This window comes from Emiliania huxleyi, assembly GCF_000372725.1.
Source record: "Emiliania huxleyi CCMP1516 unplaced genomic scaffold EMIHUscaffold_26, whole genome shotgun sequence".
NCBI lineage: Eukaryota > Haptophyta > Isochrysidales > Noelaerhabdaceae > Emiliania > Emiliania huxleyi.
In genome coordinates, this window is record NW_005200088.1 from 821,114 (window position 1) to 838,257 (window position 17,144).

At 64.8% G+C, this 17,144-nt stretch overlaps 2 protein-coding genes across 2 annotated transcripts; both read right to left on the reverse strand.

Moving 5' to 3' along the window:
• Positions 1-4: 4 nt before the first annotated feature.
• EMIHUDRAFT_206424 (hypothetical protein) lies at positions 5-450 on the reverse strand (the record flags this gene model as incomplete). The annotated part of the gene is made up of 2 exons (XM_005777603.1): positions 5-317; positions 431-450. 2 exons carry the CDS (start codon positions 448-450, stop codon positions 5-7), a joined length of 333 nt encoding a protein of 110 aa, XP_005777660.1.
• Positions 451-7,398: 6,948 nt separating this feature from the next.
• EMIHUDRAFT_206427 (hypothetical protein) lies at positions 7,399-8,041 on the reverse strand (the record flags this gene model as incomplete). Its single annotated transcript, XM_005777604.1, has 3 exons — positions 7,399-7,620; positions 7,695-7,871; positions 8,021-8,041. 3 exons carry the CDS (start codon positions 8,039-8,041, stop codon positions 7,399-7,401), a joined length of 420 nt encoding a protein of 139 aa, XP_005777661.1.
• Positions 8,042-17,144: the final 9,103 nt, after the last annotated feature.

Sequence of the window (17,144 nt, forward strand, 5' to 3'; positions counted from 1 at the left end):
CGGGTCAGTCGATGACGGGCATGAAGTTGTAGCAGAGGAGGCGGACGCCGCACCGGCCGAGGTTGGTGACCGAGGCCTTGTACTTGTCGATGAAGGCGGACCGCTCTGGCTCGCGGCCCTGCTTGATCGCCTCGTGCACGGGGATGCTCTCCGCCACGGACCACGTCAGCCCGCTGCGTTCGACGAGCGATTTGCGTGCCTCGATCGCATCGACCGTCCACACGTCGCCAATCGGGACGTCGTGCAGCGCGGTGACGATGCCGGTGGCGCCGGCCTGCTTGACGTGCTCCAGCGTGACGGGGTCGTCAGGGCCGTACCTGGCAAAGTCGCGTGCTGGCACTCGTCACACGGTCTGTTGTCGCTCTATTGTGATGGCAGCGTCGCGTGCTGGCACTCGTGACACAGTGGTCGTCGCTCTAGCTAGACTCACCAGCGCCACGCTTGCTCCATTCCGTGCCAGCGAGAACGGGCCTTGCACGTTGAATGCCGTGGGGCTCCTGCGTCAGACGTGGAGACGCGAGGCTCGCCCCCCTTGCCCCACCCCCCCACCTCGTGGCTAGGGATCCTTTCCCGGGAGTGAGAGAGAGAGAAACCGCCAATGGCCGTTATCCGTTAGTGCGGACGTCGCCGCGGCTCGCCTCTGCCGCGGCGGCTGCTGCGCGCACGCGGCGGCGCCGCTCTCTCGCGAGACGGCTGGCGACGCGGCTCGCCGCCGACGTACGGTGCGCTCGTCCGACGGTCCGCAGCGTGGCGTGCGCGGCGCTGAGCGCCGCTCTGCGAGCGCCTCTGCGCCTGCACTGCCTGTCTCTGTTGCTGGTGGTGGTGGTGGTGCTGCTGCTGCTGGTGCCGATGCTGCTGCTGGCGCGGCGCGGCTGTGCGACTGGGCTCGACGCGCGCGTCGCGAGCGTCTGACGCGGCGGGCGGCGTCGGGCAGGTGCGCTTCTCTCTCGGGTGGTGGTGGTGGTGCTGCTGCTGCTGGTGGTGGTGCAGATGCTGCTGCTGGTGCGGCGCGGCTCTCCGACGCGACTCGATGCGCGCGTCGCGGCTATCTGACGCGGCGGGCGGCGTCGCGGGCGGCAGCGGTGGCGGCTCGCGGGTGGAGGTGGAGGCTGGAGGCGTGGTGGGTCTTTGAGTTTATTTCATGATGGACTACAAGGACTGGGGGTTCAACCGGGAGGCAGGGGGTTCAACCAGGTGACGGCGGACCGTGGGCCATCGCGGGGACCACTCAGCCCGGAGGGCGCGGTGGGCAGATCCGGATGGTCTCACGCCGGTGGGAGGCACCGAGGCGTCTTGGACGCTCAGCTCTACCTTAAGCTCCTGAGGGGCGCGTGGTTTTAACCACGTAGTAGGACTACAACCCACCACAGACACCCTCCCCACTCCTCACGTGTACACACTCCCTCACCCTCTCCTCTCTCCTCTCTCTCTCTCTCCTCTCTCTCTCTCCTCTCCTTGTCTGTGCTGTCTGCCTGACTCAGGCACTAACTCTGCCGATGCGTGATTGTGTGTGGGCTGCTCCGAGGGGGCCCTCTGTGCGATCCGACGGGTAGGGGGGCTGTGCCCGGGCGGTGTCCGGTGTGGAGTCCCCTTCTGATCCCGCCTGGGATGTTGGGTGTGAGGTTGTGGCGGCTTCGATCCCAAGGGGGGGAGCTGATCCCACTCAATAACCAACTCTCAGGGGCAGTAGGTGGGCGAGCTTCAGGCACGCTCATCTCGATCGTCAAGACGTTGCTACGCGCGGTCTTCCGCGGGGGGAGCTGCGTCGACGGGTGCGGGACCGCGGCGCAGCCAGTGCCGCGGCGAGGCCTCCGGCTGTTTGTGGCGGGCGGCTTGCTGCTCGCTGCGATGGCGAAAAACTCGTCTCGCCACACGCCAAGGGCTTATGCTCTGGCGAGACGTGAGGCGCATGCGCCCAGGAGGGGAGGGGGCATGTGTAACGACACTGCTAGAGATGCCTTTCGGGGCCCAGAGATAAAACTTCTGTGATGCCATGCGTGACCTAGTAGTGTCCCCAGCTATGGGCGTGTCCACGTTGGAGCCAGGTGTGGTGTGGGCGCGAGAATAGCTCCGCCGTTCATGGAGGCAACCGATGCGAGTCGACTGGTGTGTGTCGTCGTGGTTTCGTATCAAGAATTCTCTCTCTTCCCGGGAGTGAACCAGCGCGAGTGACTAGCCGAGAGGAGAAGAAACGCGCCCACAGCGCGAGAGGCGGTTTCACAGTCGAAGGGTCGGAACCACCGAAAGCAAGCTACCACGTTCTCAGTGAGGCTTCACCGTCAGGCTCCAAGCCACCAGACAACGAGAAAAAACCGATGGCATTGACCGATTACCAGCAGCAAGTGACGGCCGCACTCGCGGAGTGCGGCGACGCCGTTGGAGACGGCGCGCTAGAGGCAGTCAAGACGTGGATCAAGGACGACGACGACAAGACGAAGACCGACGCCAAGTATGAGGGCGCCCTCTGCTACCTACAGGGCTTTCCCGGGACAGGTGCCGTGGCATTCGGCATTCTCGGTAAGCAGATCAAGCGCAGCGACATGAGCACGCCGAAGAAGTACATTGTCAAGATTTCAGGCAACACCAAGCATATCAAGGCAGACGAGCTGGCTGACTCGCTCAAGGGGATGGTGCTCGGCTTCAGCCGCCCCCGCTCCGCGGTGCAGGGACCGGCGAACGGCCTCCGCGCCGCCGCCCTCGGGCTCGTCGCCTCCGGCGATGAGGGCGAGGTCAAGGTCTCGGCCACGATTACGATGGCAGGGACGACGCTGGCAGGTGTCACACAGGAGTTTGAGCTCTCCGCCTTCCTCAAGCAGTACCGCTGGCCGGCGGCCGAGGGCGAGCCGGTCGAAGGGGAGCGGCAGGCCGACCTGTCCGACGCCCCGCGGCTCGCGGCGCTCGTCCGCATCCAAGGCAAGGCGGCGGCACCAGAGGACGCAGGGCAGGCAAACGGCACCAACGACGAGGTGACGGCGGTCTGCCGCGCCGCAGGCCTGGCGGGAGACCTGCCGATCACGAAGCGGTACGCCCAGATCTTCGAGGCGGCCGAGGGGCAGTTCCCGGCGTCGGCGGACGCGAACCTCGACCTCCTGGACCAAGCGGTCACGCACAAGATGGTCGACACGAGCAAGGAGGACTGGATGAAGACGGCGCTGCGACAGATCTACACCATCGCCCCGATGCAAGTCCGCCTCGACGGAGAAGGCGAGGAGGACGACCGCGGCGGCCGGGGCCGCGACCGCGGACGGCACTACGGCGGCCGCCGCGAGGGGGTGGAGCGCTCTCGCTCGAGGCAGCGCCGAGAGGCTGACGACGGTGACGATTGGGACGGATCGCAAAGCACCGAGAGCGAGCCGCGGCTGGCGAGGCCGGCAGACGACAGGGGCGTCTACCGGCGCGCGGACTACGGCACGCGCCTCCTCAAGACGCTCTGCCCGGCGGGCACTCCGCTGGCGGAGAACACGCGCCTCCTCCTCCCGGCGAGAGTGGCCAAAGAGATGGGCATTCACGAAGACGACTATCCACGGTCGAACCAGGAGTGGTCGGCCGAGGCGACGGAGCGCGTCGGGCGGCGAGTGCACGCCTGGATGGAGGAGCACCGCATCCGGACACCGGACGCGGCACGCGACGACGACGACGTCGAGAGCATCCGCGACATCTTCTCCGCCACCGCCGCTGACTCAGACAGGAGGAGAGACAGGGGGGGAGATCGCGACCAACATCGCCGGCACTCGAGCCGGAGCCGCCGCCGCTCGCGCTCGCGCTCGCGATCGGGGCGGAGGCGCAGCTACGACCGCGAGCGGTCGAACTCGCGGTCGCGATCGCGGTCGCGAGGACATGGCGGAGCGCGCAAGATTTCAATCAGCGCGGGCACGGGGGGAGGCGACGGGACGGCGCAACTACACTACAAGCCGCTCGAGAGAGTCAGCCGCGCCAACCACCGCGGGGCACTGGCGGACGGAGACGGCCTCCTCGACACCCTCGTCGTCGACGACCTGCGGCGAGTCCTGCTTTCGACAGGTGAGGGCCGGCTAGCAGCACACCAGAGTAGCGTAGATGGACAGACGAGCAAGGACGTTACGGCGGCGTGGGAGAAGCTGCGCGGAGTCATCGAGGCGACGCTCACCAGCGCCGAGACAGCGTCGCGACGACCGGGATTCAGCTTCAACCGCGGGACGAGGATGAAGGTGCTTAAAGCCGTCAATGGGGGCCCGCTGGCGCTCGCCGCGTTCGAAGACATGGCACGAGAGGTCTACCCAGACGCTACGGACGAGGGGCGACTCACGACCTCAGTCTCGCGATCGAGAACCCGCTCCTCCCGCGAGACGAGGATCGCTTCCCGAACCACATCAACTTCTTCGAGCACCCGGTCGCTCTTGCAGTCATGAACGCGACAGGAGCAACGGTCATCCAGCACGACCAATGCCCCCTCCACAACCGGTCGGAGAGAGCGGGCAAGCTCGAGGTGCACGGTTCGCGGAAGCCGACCGGCTGGCTCGTCTCCCCCGGGATCGCGGACGCGTTCAGCGCAGCGTTCGCAGATGCGCGGCACGAGGCGATGCCGGCGCATACGCACACGGAGCCAGTACACGGGTTCGACGCAGATGGGCAGTCCAACAGCCCGCAGGCGGCCGAGTACCCGCCAGAGATGTGCTGGAGGATAGCTTGGGCACTCTTGCGGACCCCGGGCGCGCGGCCGGCATGCCCGATGAGGGCACTGGTGGCAGCGGCCGCCCCGCCGCGGCCACCCGCGAACGGACACGAGAGCGACGGACGGACGGACGAACGAACGGACGGCCGACCGCGGAGAGAGGAGAGCGGAGCCGCCGGCTCGTCGCCGCCCATGCCGGCCGAGCCGGGCGCGCGAGCGCAGCAACCGAGCCCGCAGCTCGCACTATCAGCCGTCGAGCACCTGCCATCCCACTGGCCGGAGCGAGCAGCAGCGACGGGGCCAGCGCTGAACGCAGAGCGCGAAGCTGAGCTGCCCTTCATCTCCGCGAGGCGAGCAGAGCCCGCATCTGTCGACGACCTGCTCCGCAGGCCGATGCCGAGGGTGAACCCACCGTTCAGCTCGGTTAGACGACAGCCGCTGCCGGAGATAAACTGGAGAGCGGCGGGCAGGATCGCGCAGATCCAAGGCGCACGGGAAGCATCCAGACGAGGCACCCCGATCGACATCGGAGAGCTTTTCCGGCCGGGGGTCTACCCGGAGATCAAGCGCTGGGCACATGCCCCGCGCACGGAGCCCCCACAGAACTCACGCCGCGTCGAGCGGAGCCGAGTTAGCGAACGCCGGCGCGCATCCGCAACTCGTGACCTGGGAAAAGAAACAAATCGTTTCGAGCCGCCCGCCGCGAAGTAAGGTCGCGTAGCAAGGTGCCGGACCTATGCTGTGGGCCGAGCTCCCGCCAGCCGCCAGGCCTGAGGTCGCCCAGCGACCATGGATGAGCAAGGAGGAGGCAGCCGCCGCCATCCGACAAGCCCGCCGCTGGAGCGGAGGCAAGGAGTACGTGCCCCTCGGGCAGGGAGGAAACCGCCTGAGTTTCAAGGGCACGGGAGGCTTCGACACGAACGAGGCGCAGCTCCGGGTGAGCTTCGCGAACCGCGTGGCAGGCCCCTTTTACTGGAAGCTCCTCACCGGGTACGACTCGCCCAGCGGCAGGTACGACCTGGACGCCGCCGAGCGATCGTTCATCGAGAAATTCAGGGCCACGCTTATAGCACTGACGACCAAGGCTGACAGGGCGGGGTACTGGGAGCTCCTCGCCGCGGTCGAGTACGTGGCCTGCAAGAGCCACGCCAAAAAGGTCGGCAAGTGGGACCCCAAGGGGCTCCTGCGGGACCACCTTTCAGACTCCGCGACCTCGGCGGAGGAAGACGAGGACGGCTGGTAACCGTTCAGCCACTCAATTTGGGGATCCGTCCGCGCTCCGCGAGTCGCCCACCCCGGGATCGCGTTTAGGGTAACCCCGAGCTCCCTCCGCGTATGCGACGCTCCCTCCGAGCCCCAGAGTACTGCCGCGCTCCGAATCCTCTCTAGCCAGCCTCTGAGAGTTTGAGTGACGAGCTGGAGCGACGACGCGATACAGTTCATGTTAGACAGGCTTTGGTTGTGCTTTCCCCCGAAAGGTGTTTCTCTTCGCGGCCCGAAGGAGCACGCGCAGAGCGCAGCGGGAAGATAGGTACCCCTTGAGGGCCGCGGCGCACGGAGCAAGCTACGCACAGCTCCGTAATGGGAGCTCCAAAGAAGAGCACCGCGCCCCTCCTCCAAGGCACATATGTCCCAAAAGAAGGGCATGAGAGCCAAGGTAGGAAAGAGCGGAGTTCATGGCTAGGGATCCTTTCCCGGGAGTGAACCAGCGCGAGTGACTAGCCGAGAGGAGAAGAAACGCGCCCACAGCGCGAGAGGCGGTTTCACAGTCGAAGGGTCGGAACCACCGAAAGCAAGCTACCACGCGCCTTCTCAGTGAGGCTTCACCGTCAGGCTCCAAGCCACCAGACAACGAGAAAAAACCACCCACCGCCATCCCTCTGACACCACCGAGGCTCTCGGAGGGGACGGGAGCTCCAAAGAAGAGCACCGCGCCCCTCCTCCAAGGCACATATGTCCCAAAAGAAGGGCATGAGAGCCAAGGTAGGAAAGAGCGGAGTTCATTCTCTCGAGGTTCTCGAGGTTGATATCCTTTGGCCGCGTTGGGTACCTCGTGTGTGTGTGTGTGTGTGTGCCAGCGAGAAAAAGAATTTTCTTTTAGGGCGGGCGGTGGAACCCTGATACGGGATGCTGAGTGAGGACCTGTGTACGTGCTGGTGTACAGTGTCGTGTCTACTAGCTCCGAGTAGAGGGGGCGTTCTGAAGTTAAGGGGAAACCCGGTACACGGAGCCAACCCCCTCGGAGACCCGTGTTTACTTTAAGGCCCTTGCCCTGCGAACGCGCACCCCCGCAGCGAGAAGCGGCGAGAGACTGCGAAGAGAGATAGGAAGAGGCAGACTCCCTAGGGTGGGCGACGGCTAGCGCACCACACACCTCTCCTTAAAATCCCTGTGTGGTGGCGGCGTGCCGTTCTCCCATCTCCCATCCCTCCCTTGGGTTGCCTGTTTTCTTTCTTTCTTTTAAGTGCCAAACTGGACTGGCGCGCACTGGCACTAACACAGGTACACCACTGGAGCCGCCTAAGCGACTCCCGCGAGGACGGCGAGGCACTTAGCTCCGTGCACTCGACCTGCGATAAAAAGAATTGCGGCAGCGGATGCTCCTCGCTCAGCCGGGCGACAGAACGCCTCTGGGGTGCAGCGGGTCCCACCACTGCGGCCCGCGCCTCGCGGGGGCGCCGCTCTCCGCCTCTGGGGTGCGCGTGCCACTGCAGCCCTCGCCGCCAGTCACCGCCCCCTCGCCGCACTCAGCAGCAGCGCTCGTACCAGCGCCGCTGTGAGAGCAGCCCGGCTCCATTTTGGAGCCTGAGCTGCTGCTCGTCGGCGCTCGCGAAGCCGCCATCGACGGCCATGCCGTCGAGAGCAGACGCGTTGGCCGCGCCACCAGCCTCCTGATCGCCAGCCGCCACCCCAGGAGGGGTGTCGTCCAGCGACAGGCTGCCAAGGGATGCCAAGACCGCAGCTGCATCCTCCCAGCCCCGTCGGCCGAGAAGAGTCCGGCGGAGCTTCTCCGCCTGGGCTGCTCGTGGATTCCTAACGAGACGATGCCCTTCAAAGCGACCACCTCGAGGAGGTCGCCAGCATCACCCACACCCAGGTCCTCGAGCTGCCCTTCGCACTTGCGGTAAAACTTGTCGGCAATGCGTGCACGCTTGAAGAGAGCCTCGAGAGACTCTCCCAGGTCGATGGCGGGCGAGGCCGCCATCGAAGGCTTGGTGCCCTGCCGCGTGGCCCCGGGCTGCGGATCGGTGCTCGCTGGTGGCTGTCGAGAGGGCAGAGAGCGGCATCAGGCAGCCGCGGACGCACGTTTGAAAGAGATTAAACTCGCTCGCACAACACTTGGCACAAGAGAAAATGAAGCACGCAGACTCGCACGTCCCCGCCGATCATCGTCGGCGGTGCCGGCCTGTGTGCTGAGACAGGTCATGATCGCCCCTGACGCTTCATCGGACTCGTCGCCGGCACGCTGCAGGACGGGACGTCTTGCTCTCGCGGCCACTGCTGTCTGCTGCGGCGGCATGCTCGGTGGCATGGGCATGCTGCATGGAGGGCCGCAGCAGCTGACGCACCCGGCGCCATCACGCGGAGAGGAGAAGGGGTGGTTCGGGAGCCTCCTCAACAAGGTGTGGGAGCAGACGGTGGGAGAAAGACAAAAAATGGGTCCTAAATGCTGACGCCATGCACAACTCAGGTCAGCGATAGCTACCAGAGCAATGCCGGTGCGGCGAGCGAGTGGCTGGCGAGTGGAGGCTACTTTAGCGAGGGCTCGAGTCTACATGTCGCGGTGTCCCTGCTCTGCTCTGCTCTGCTCTGCTCTCTCTCTCTCTCTCTCTCTCTCTCTCTCTCTCTCTCTCTCTCTCTCTCTCTCTCTCTCTCTCTCTCTCTCTCTCTCTCTCTCTCTCTCTCTCTCTCTCTCTCTCTCTCTCTCTCTCTCTCTCTCTCTCTCTCTCTCTCTCTCTCTCTCTCGGCACATCTGTTGCACCTCACTACTCTCTTGCTTCTGCGCTCCGTCGGCATCTGCGTCCCCTCTTCTCGCGCAGGTAAACACTATCTTGGCCGCCAAGCCGTTGCCGCCGCCGCCCAAGCCGCCGACGCCTCCGCCTCCGCCGCGGCCGCCGCCGCTGGAGCTGATCACGGTGACGGCTCACGCACGCCTTGCTTCGTCGCGGCAATGACTGTTCCAAACCCATCGCCCGGCAGGTGCTCGACGAGGAGGGGGACGTGGAGGGCATCCGCGCCAAGATCCTGCCTTGCACCGGGAAAGTGAGAGGGGCCCGTGGCAGTAGCAAACCACCCTGTATGGAATGCCACCGCCACCGCAGCGGCAAGGGAGGTCAGGGCCCACTGCCCCAGGCCGAGGCGGCTGTGCGGTAGGTGTGCGGCGACGAGTGTTCAATCGGGTGGATGCAGGGGCGCTGCCTCGGCCACGAGGTCAATGCGTAGGACGCTGCAACGCGGACCCTCGCGCTCCGTGGGCCTTGCATCTCTGATTCATGAGCGTGGCTGAATATTTCCCGGTTGAGCAAAACCGCTCACGAGGCTCCACCTCGCTACTCGTTGCAGGCTGGCTGCAGCATGAAGACGCCGATCGACGGCTGGGACACGCTGTGCGCAAAGTGCGAGATGAACCCGTCGGCCTGTCAAGTGTTCCCGCGCAACAAACACGGCTGAGCTGCCGCCTCTTTGATGGCCAGCATATGTGCCTCTTATAGTCCTCTGAGTCTCTGGTGGTTGAGAGAAGAAGGCCTGTCCAGAAAAGGGGGACCGTGTGCGCGGTGTGTGGGGCCGATGGTGCGCGGAGGGCTGGAGAGGTGGAGCGTGGCCGGAGCCGCGGCCGAGCCCGAACGCGCGCGCGCTCGTGTCGAATAGCAAGCATGGATGCCGACATGCGACAAGCGAGAGGCGTTTTAGTCTTGAACTATTGGGATAGGAAGACGCTGAAGATCATTGCTCGCACAACACGCAATCCATCCCTCTCCCGGCCGACGCGTCGTCAGCAGCATTTCTCGGCCGGCGGCCCGCGAGCCACGGCAGTCCGCCACCAGTCGCCTGAGATAGGACACTCCCAGGCGCTGCCGCGGAAGCCCGACTCGAGTCGCGGCTCGCTCACTTTCCGGCGGCGAGGGCGCAGGTGCAGATGCCGAGGCAGAAGGCCGAGCAGGCGAGGTCCGACTTGGCCTGGAGGCTAGCCTTGGTGTAGGTGATGTCTGCGGCGAGGGAGGCGCGCTGTGGGTGAGCTGAAGGCTGCGAGGGACGGGCGGCGAAGGAGGTGGAGGACGGGCGGCAGCGCACAGGCGTTGTTGACGGTCCACGCCACAAAGGCGGTCGCGCCGGAGCAGAGGGCCGCCAGCTTGAGCTCTTCGGAGGAGCTCTTGGCCGCCATGTACGCCATCGACCTGCGGCGGCGTACTCGCTCACTCTCGAGGGAGTGGCTGAGTGGGCGAAGGCGAGCTCACGTCAGCCCGATAATGCCGCCGCCAAGGCCGCGACAGAGCCCAATCGTGTCAAAGTTCTCGTCAATCTTGGCCTGCGAGAGGTAGAAGCGCGGAGCGAGCAGCATGTGCGCCGTGTACAGGCTGCCGGCGGCGGTGATGGTGTAGAGCGTGGTTGATTTGTCCATAACGCGCCCGCCCGGAGAGGGAAAATTAAAAGAATTCGCTTGCACGAAAAAAACGACTTCTCGAGGTTCTCGAGGAGGATATCCTTTGGCCGCGTTGGGTAGCGAGGCCGTGCCCCCGAGTTCATTTAAATATAACGAGGATTGGTGTGACGCGATCCACGCAGGCGTGTTTTCTGGCGGCCGACCGTCAGTGCAAGGAGTCTACTAAGCTCAGAGGAAACCCGGAGCGCAGAGCCAACCCTCGGAGACGGGTTTAATTTATGGCCCTTTCCCTGCGAACGCGCACCCCCCGGGGCTAGGGCTCTCTTGCCCGCAACCCGATACCAATCATCCGGCCCGCTAAGCCTTTCCACCCACCCCACCCACCCCACGCCGTGGTTTCTTAGCCTCGGCCGGCACCCCACAGGTGAGTGAGACGGGATCTAGGAATGTTTAGGTACAATGACAATACGGAAGCGCTGGACCGCTCCGGATGTCGCCAGTCCGACTTCTGCCACCCACTTGGGATGACAGGAAGACGCACACACCTCCCATCCACACCGCCCAGAACACCGCAGACTTGCTTGGGCAAAATGACAAGTGACACTCGTGTGTGGGCCCTTTCTCGGGCCGCGCCTGCGGGGCGCCGCGGTTTCTTAGATTTTCGCGGAAATCGCTCGGCGTGGTTTCTTAATGGTACGTTTTCTTAATGCCCGCAACAGACTGTAGCTCCGTGCACAATGCCGCTGTCCCCGCACGCTAGCTCGTTCACCGTCTGCCACGCCACGGCGGTGTGGAGAACGACAGACAAGCGCTGCATCTGCAGCCCGTGCCAGTTGTTGGTGGTCCATGTGACCTCATCGAGGTGCTGAGCGTGCGAAAGTTTGTTACTCAGCTGGTCCGCCGCCTGCCGAAGAATTTTGCGGACGCCGTCCCCGAAGCCGCCGAACGTCTAAAAAGAGAATTCAACGAGAATTTTCCAACAAAGCTCTCTCGCACTAAAAAGAGAATTTTACCACCATTCTACAAGAGAGAGAGAGAGAGAGCTAAAAGAGAGCGCTGGAATGCCGGCATTCAAGCGCGACAACGCTAGTCGGCTCCGCGACGCGGAGCGGTGCATGAAGGGAGGCGCGCCGCTCACGGTGCGCGAGGCCGGCCAAGCGCGGCCGCGGCAGGCGCACCAAGCCCCGCGTCGACAGGAACGCCCTTTCCGCGCGCGGCAACGGCGGGCCGCCGCGGCGCTCCCGCTCCTCGTCGCCCGACGCGCCGCCTGCAAAGCGGGCCTCTTCGGCCGGCTCCTCCGTCTGCGGCTACGACTCGGAGACGCCGCACGAGATCCAGAACGAGGCGCTCTACCGGGCCTGCCGCGCGTACGGCTTAGGCGAACGCTTCCTCGCTGCGGCGCAAGACGAGGGCACGTTCGGCGAGTGGCTCGACGAGCTCCCGTTCGAGGTGGCTGCGGCGACCGCCCGGCTGCTCAAGCACCACGCGCGCTCCGGGCGGCGCGTGGGTCGAGATCACCCCCGGCAGCCCTAGCCAGGCCCCACGCGCTGGCCGCGACCGCGACCGCGCTCTCGCTCGAGCCCGAACTGCCCTTCGGACATGTCGGAACCGTCGGATAATAGCGACTAATCTAGCACACCTCTGTCAAGAGTTCTCCCGAGGAGTCACACAGTCCACCTGTGTGATGCACGCCCTGCGAGCGGGGCGGGGTGCGCACTGTGCCTCTGTGTTCGTGCGTCGCCCATCTCTCCTGGAGATGTCTGCTCTATTTATTTATTAGAGCTAAAAGTACGTACAAAAGAGATAGTACAAAAGAGAATTTTACGACGAAAGTCCCTCAGCGTTGTGCAAAAGAGAAACTAGACACGCACCCCCTCTCCCTTTTCTCTACTTACCTTCTCTGGGGAAAGTTATTTAGGAGCACCCCCCTACCGCCGCCCAGTACGTGCTCCGCAGCTGAGCCCACGCACCCCACAGCAGCTCAGGGAGACAATGAGCTCGCATACAAGTGCTGGTACGCACAGCTCGACGCGTACTCGAATGCTGCCACTGTCATTCTAGCCAGCGAGCGGCGGCGTCACAGCGTCGACTCTCGCATCGCGATGAGACGCACTGCTTGCCCAGACGCGCGCCTTGGCGCGCTCTTGTGGTGCAGGAGGAAGGCCAGCGGTCGTGCTGCGCAGGCCCGGCCGTCTGGCTGAAGGGAGCAGCAGCTGGCGCTCAACAGCAGCGCTGTCGAGCAGCGCAGCCACACCACACTCCCGCCAAGCCACGTGTCATTTCCCGCCAAGATTTGGCGCCAAAATGGCACTTTAGTGTCCACCTAGCCACGTGGTCGCGGCCTGAAGCTCCAAGCTTCTGGGACTGAGGTCCCACATCGCTGGACTCCATTTGGCTCAGTTGGAAGCACCGTCCAATCGTTCGCCGATGTCCGAAACCGGGGTGGTCCTAAATAACTTTCCCCAGAGAAGGTAGGTACTTTTCTTTTAGGGTGGCGCAGTTTGCAGCAGTGAAGGTCGACATCGAAGGGCACGAGGCTGAGATGATTAAGGGCGCAAAGCAAGTCTTCTGCAAGTACAGGCCGCCGCTGGCATTCTTTGAAGGCCGATTGGGAACTGGCAGTTGGCTAGATCGCTTTGCATATGACTTTGCCTATCAGCTCAACAGCTCATGGAGTTTTGCATCTGACGCGACAATTCACGGACCAAAAGTAAGTGGGCGGCTGGCCCACGATGTGAGACTAAGTCCTCTCAACCAGAGCCTCGCTGCACGTTGCTCTTCATCTCACCACACCCAGTAGGGGCTCTTGAATGTATCATGTCAGTTAACGCGGACAGAAGCGTCTAATCAAGCCAGTCGTATTATGTGTGTACTCGTAGTAGAGAATGTGTATTCCGCTTGTCATCCATCTCCGGCGTGATGCTCACAGCACACAGCTCACAGGAAGTACACAGCAGGTATTGTTCTATTGTATACGCGAAGCGTGCATCGATGCGGAAACGTCTATCTAGAATTGGTGTAAGCAGTTGGCAGAACAGAGTTGGCTGGTCCACCGACACATTGGGCTCTCCCCCCCTTCTCGCCAACCCACTAAATAGCGCAAGAGTTCTCTCACACCTCTTGCAGCCTTGAAGCGCAGAAAGGCTGCCAACCTCCTCTCCCATCTGGCGCTTGCGTCGGGCAGCGTGGGCGCGGCATCCGTGACGGATGCGGGCCGTTGTCTCGCGGGATCGCTGGGAGCCGCTCGGCTCCCCACGCGCCGCCGAGCTGCGATGGCGCCACCGCAACGGCTGCCCCTCCTCGGCTCCCGCCCCGGGGCTGCCGAAATAGGTGCCCCGAGCCACCGTTTGCAACATCCGCGCGGAACGGCGGCGCTGCCGACGCCCCCCGCGTGCTGCTCGCAGCGCCCGAGACGTCGCCAGAGACATACATCTCGACGCTCATCAAGCGCCTCGTCGACCGCGCCGAAGTTGAGGCGGAGACGGCCACTCGTGTGTCGCCGCCGCAGCTGGACTCGCTCGTCGACGCCGAGCACTTGCTCCACCGGATCAAGCACATCGTGCAGAAGGACGGCCACAAGACGCGCCTCCAGGTCTCGGTTGTCGGCGAGAACGTCGTCGCTACGCGCGATCTGGCGGCGCATTTGGCGACGCAGAGCGAGCAGACGAACATCGCTCTCGCAAAGATGGGCAACGGCATCGAGAAGATGGGCAACGGCGTCGAGAAGGTGGGCGCGGAGATGGGCCAGCACTCGCAATGCCTCGCAGTGCAAACGCAGGTGCTGGGCGCCCTCCTGGAGCGCACGCAGGTGCCTACCTTGCAGCCCTCTCTCTCGCCGCAGTCGCCCCTCGCGCAGCCGCCCTTCGACGACGCAGCCGCCAGCCCGTCGCCCACGGCCGCCGCTCACGTGTCGGCCGCCGCAAAGGTGCTCTCCGTCTCGCAGTGGTTGCCGCCCCATCCGACCGCGCGCACTCCATTTACCCCTTCCCCCCTTCCCCACCAGATCTCGCCTACGCCGCTCACGCCTGGCATCGTCAACGAGGCCAGCGTGAAGCACTTTCTCCTTTCCGTCGCTCGTCGACAAGAGCGAGTGCTCGCCGCTCGCCGACTCGGTCCGGGGCGCCGTGCAGATGCCCAGCCGCGTCGAGCATTGCGTCTTCGCTTCGTGTATCGTGAGGGCAAGCGGTACATCTTCTCAAACAGCGTGCCGCCCCACGACGTCTACCTCTCGCCCGGCCGCCCCACGACGTCTACAAATTAAAAAACTTCCCCCCTTCCTTTTCCACACGTGGCGGCGCGGGCCGCCCAAAGGAGGAAGCCGACGGCCCCCTGACCGCGGCTGCGCCCTGCTCGTGACGCTCGTGTCACCCGCGTCGCTCGCGTCCTCTCATCCTGCACGCCGTGCCCGTCCGACGCCAGGACTGAGAGCAGGCACACAGCCCACTCCCATGCCCTTTTTTCCCCCCTCTCCCTCCCTCACTGCCCTGGCGCCCACTCCTCGATCTTTTTTGGCAGCAGCTGGTTGGACAGATCCTCTCCGTGTCCTAGGCAACCGCATGCACCCTGCCCCCAAGCAAAGACGTCGGCGTTGGCGGTGATGGCGAGGCTGTGCGTGTCTCCCGCCGACACAGCGACGACACGCTTGTCAGTCAAGCCCTCGATCTTCTTCGGCACCAGCTGGTTTTGCATGCCGCCGTGGCCCAGCTGGCCTTCCACTCCACAGCCCCAGCTCCAGAGGCTGCCGTCGGCGGTGATGGCGAGACTGTGGTGTTCTCCAGCCGACAAGGCGATGACGCGCCGCCCAGCCAAGGCCTCGACCTTCTTCGGCAGCAACTGGTTCTGCACACAGTTGCCGTGGCCCAGCTGGCCCCAGCCTCCATAGCCCCAGCTCCAGACACTGCCGCCGGCGGTGAGGGCGAGGCTATGCATAGCTCCTGCCGATACGGCAACGACGCGCCGGCCCGTCAAGGCCTCGACCTTCTTCGGGAGCAGTTGCTCCGACTGGTCGCCGTGGCCTAGGCAGCCGCGGCTGCCCTTGCCCCAAGTAAAGACAGCGTCTGCGGTGAGGGCGATGCTGTGGAAGGATCCAGCAGACACAGCGACGACGCGCTGGCCAGCAAAGACCTCGACCTTCATGGGCAGCAGCTGCCTCTCCTCGTCGCCATGGCCCAGCCTGCCGTAGGTTCCACTGCCCCAGCTCCAGACGGCGCCGTCGGCGGCGACGGCGAGGCTGTGCATGTGATAAGCCGAGACAGCTACGACGCGCTTGTCAATCAAGCCCTCGATCTTCTTCGGTACGAGCTGGTTTTGCACGCCGCCGTGGCCCAGCTGGCCGAAGCGTCCATCGCCCCAGCTCCAGACTGAGCCGTCGGCGGTCAGGGCCAAGTTGTGGTATTCTCCAGCCGACACGCTCACGGCGCGCTCGCCACCCAGCGTGGGGAAGAGCTTGGTCGGCGTGTTGAGCCGCGACGATCCCTCGCCGTGGCCGAGTATCCCTGAGCTCGGCGCTGAACCGCACGACGAGAGCCGCCCCTCGCCCTCGTCGATGAAGAGGCTGTGCTGACGGCCTGCGGCCGCCCTCGCCAGCGGGTTGGACTCGCGCAGCAGCGCAGCAAAGCACAGCCACCGCACGGCGCAGCTCTCGCCCTCTGGCTGCGCCGGCAGCTCGAAGCCGCGCTCTTGCGCCCACAGGCGGATGCCCTCTAGCGCGAGCGAGGCGTGGAAGAGGAGCGAGACGGCCGCGACGCGAGCGATGTCGGCGGGGCTTTCGCAGCGAGAGAGGACGCGCTCGAGGAGCTCCGTGGGGAGGTCGAGGAGGCGGGCGGGCGGAGGCGTGTTTGGCGAGGGAGTGGCGGTGGCGGCGGCGGCGAGGCAGCGCGAGCGGCGCGGCGGGGAAGACTGGGAGGCGTGCATATCAGCGCTTCTGATATCAGCGCTTCTCTTTTCTCCCTCGTGCCTAGTGTCGTGCCGAGGGAGTGTTGTTGTAAGATTCTCTTTTCTCCCTCTCGATCTAAAACGGTTCTCCGAGCAGGGTTAGTCTGCGCTTTGGGTTTCCCCTGGCGGCGGAGCGCCCCCTCTACTCGGAGCTTAGAAACCAACCCCTGCCTAGACGAGTACAGCTAAAGAGTACCCGGGGCTCCCCATACGGGAGAGCCCCAGCAGAAACCCGGGCAAAGCACCGGCATTCCTTTCGTAACGCGTTCGGCCCGCAGTCTCGCTCGGCGCGCGCTCCTCTGCGCCCACCTAAATTCCTGAGTCGCTGCACCCCGCCAGAGCACCCACCCACCTGGCCGCCACGCGCAGGAGCGGCTACACAAGTCCACGATCGAGTCGCACGGTCCGCCTCGCTTGAACGGCTGCTTCCACAGGAGGTGCAAAAGCCGCCGCGCTCCACTCCCAGCCACAGCCTGGCCACCCCGCGCGGACACGGGGCGCCCCATAGCCCCACTCGACTGCCCGGCCGCTCACACACCGCCTCGGCCGCCCACGCCGCCGCACAGACCCACCTGCGCCCGGCTATGACGCGTGCGACCAATGCGAATGCAGGACCATGGGCGACGCCGGCGAAGGCGGCGCGGACGCCGACGTGAGTGAGCGCTGCAAGATTCGGCAGCTTGCGACGAATGCTTCCACGCGAGCTGCCAACGGCCACCTCCTCCAAGGCTTGGACGACGAGGAGGCGGAGCTGGTGGCGAAGCTCGAGCGGCTGCGCCTACTCGCCTAGACGGAGTCGGGGAGACAGCCGGAACCCGATGCCTGCCGACGCCCCGCCTCGCGCCCTCGGCTGCGCAGGAGGTCACAGCCTGCCGCAGGGTTGTCCTCCGCGGCCAGCCAGGCCGGCGGCGGACAAACCCAGCCGACTCAGCTGCTGCAGAGTGTGGCATCGGCGGC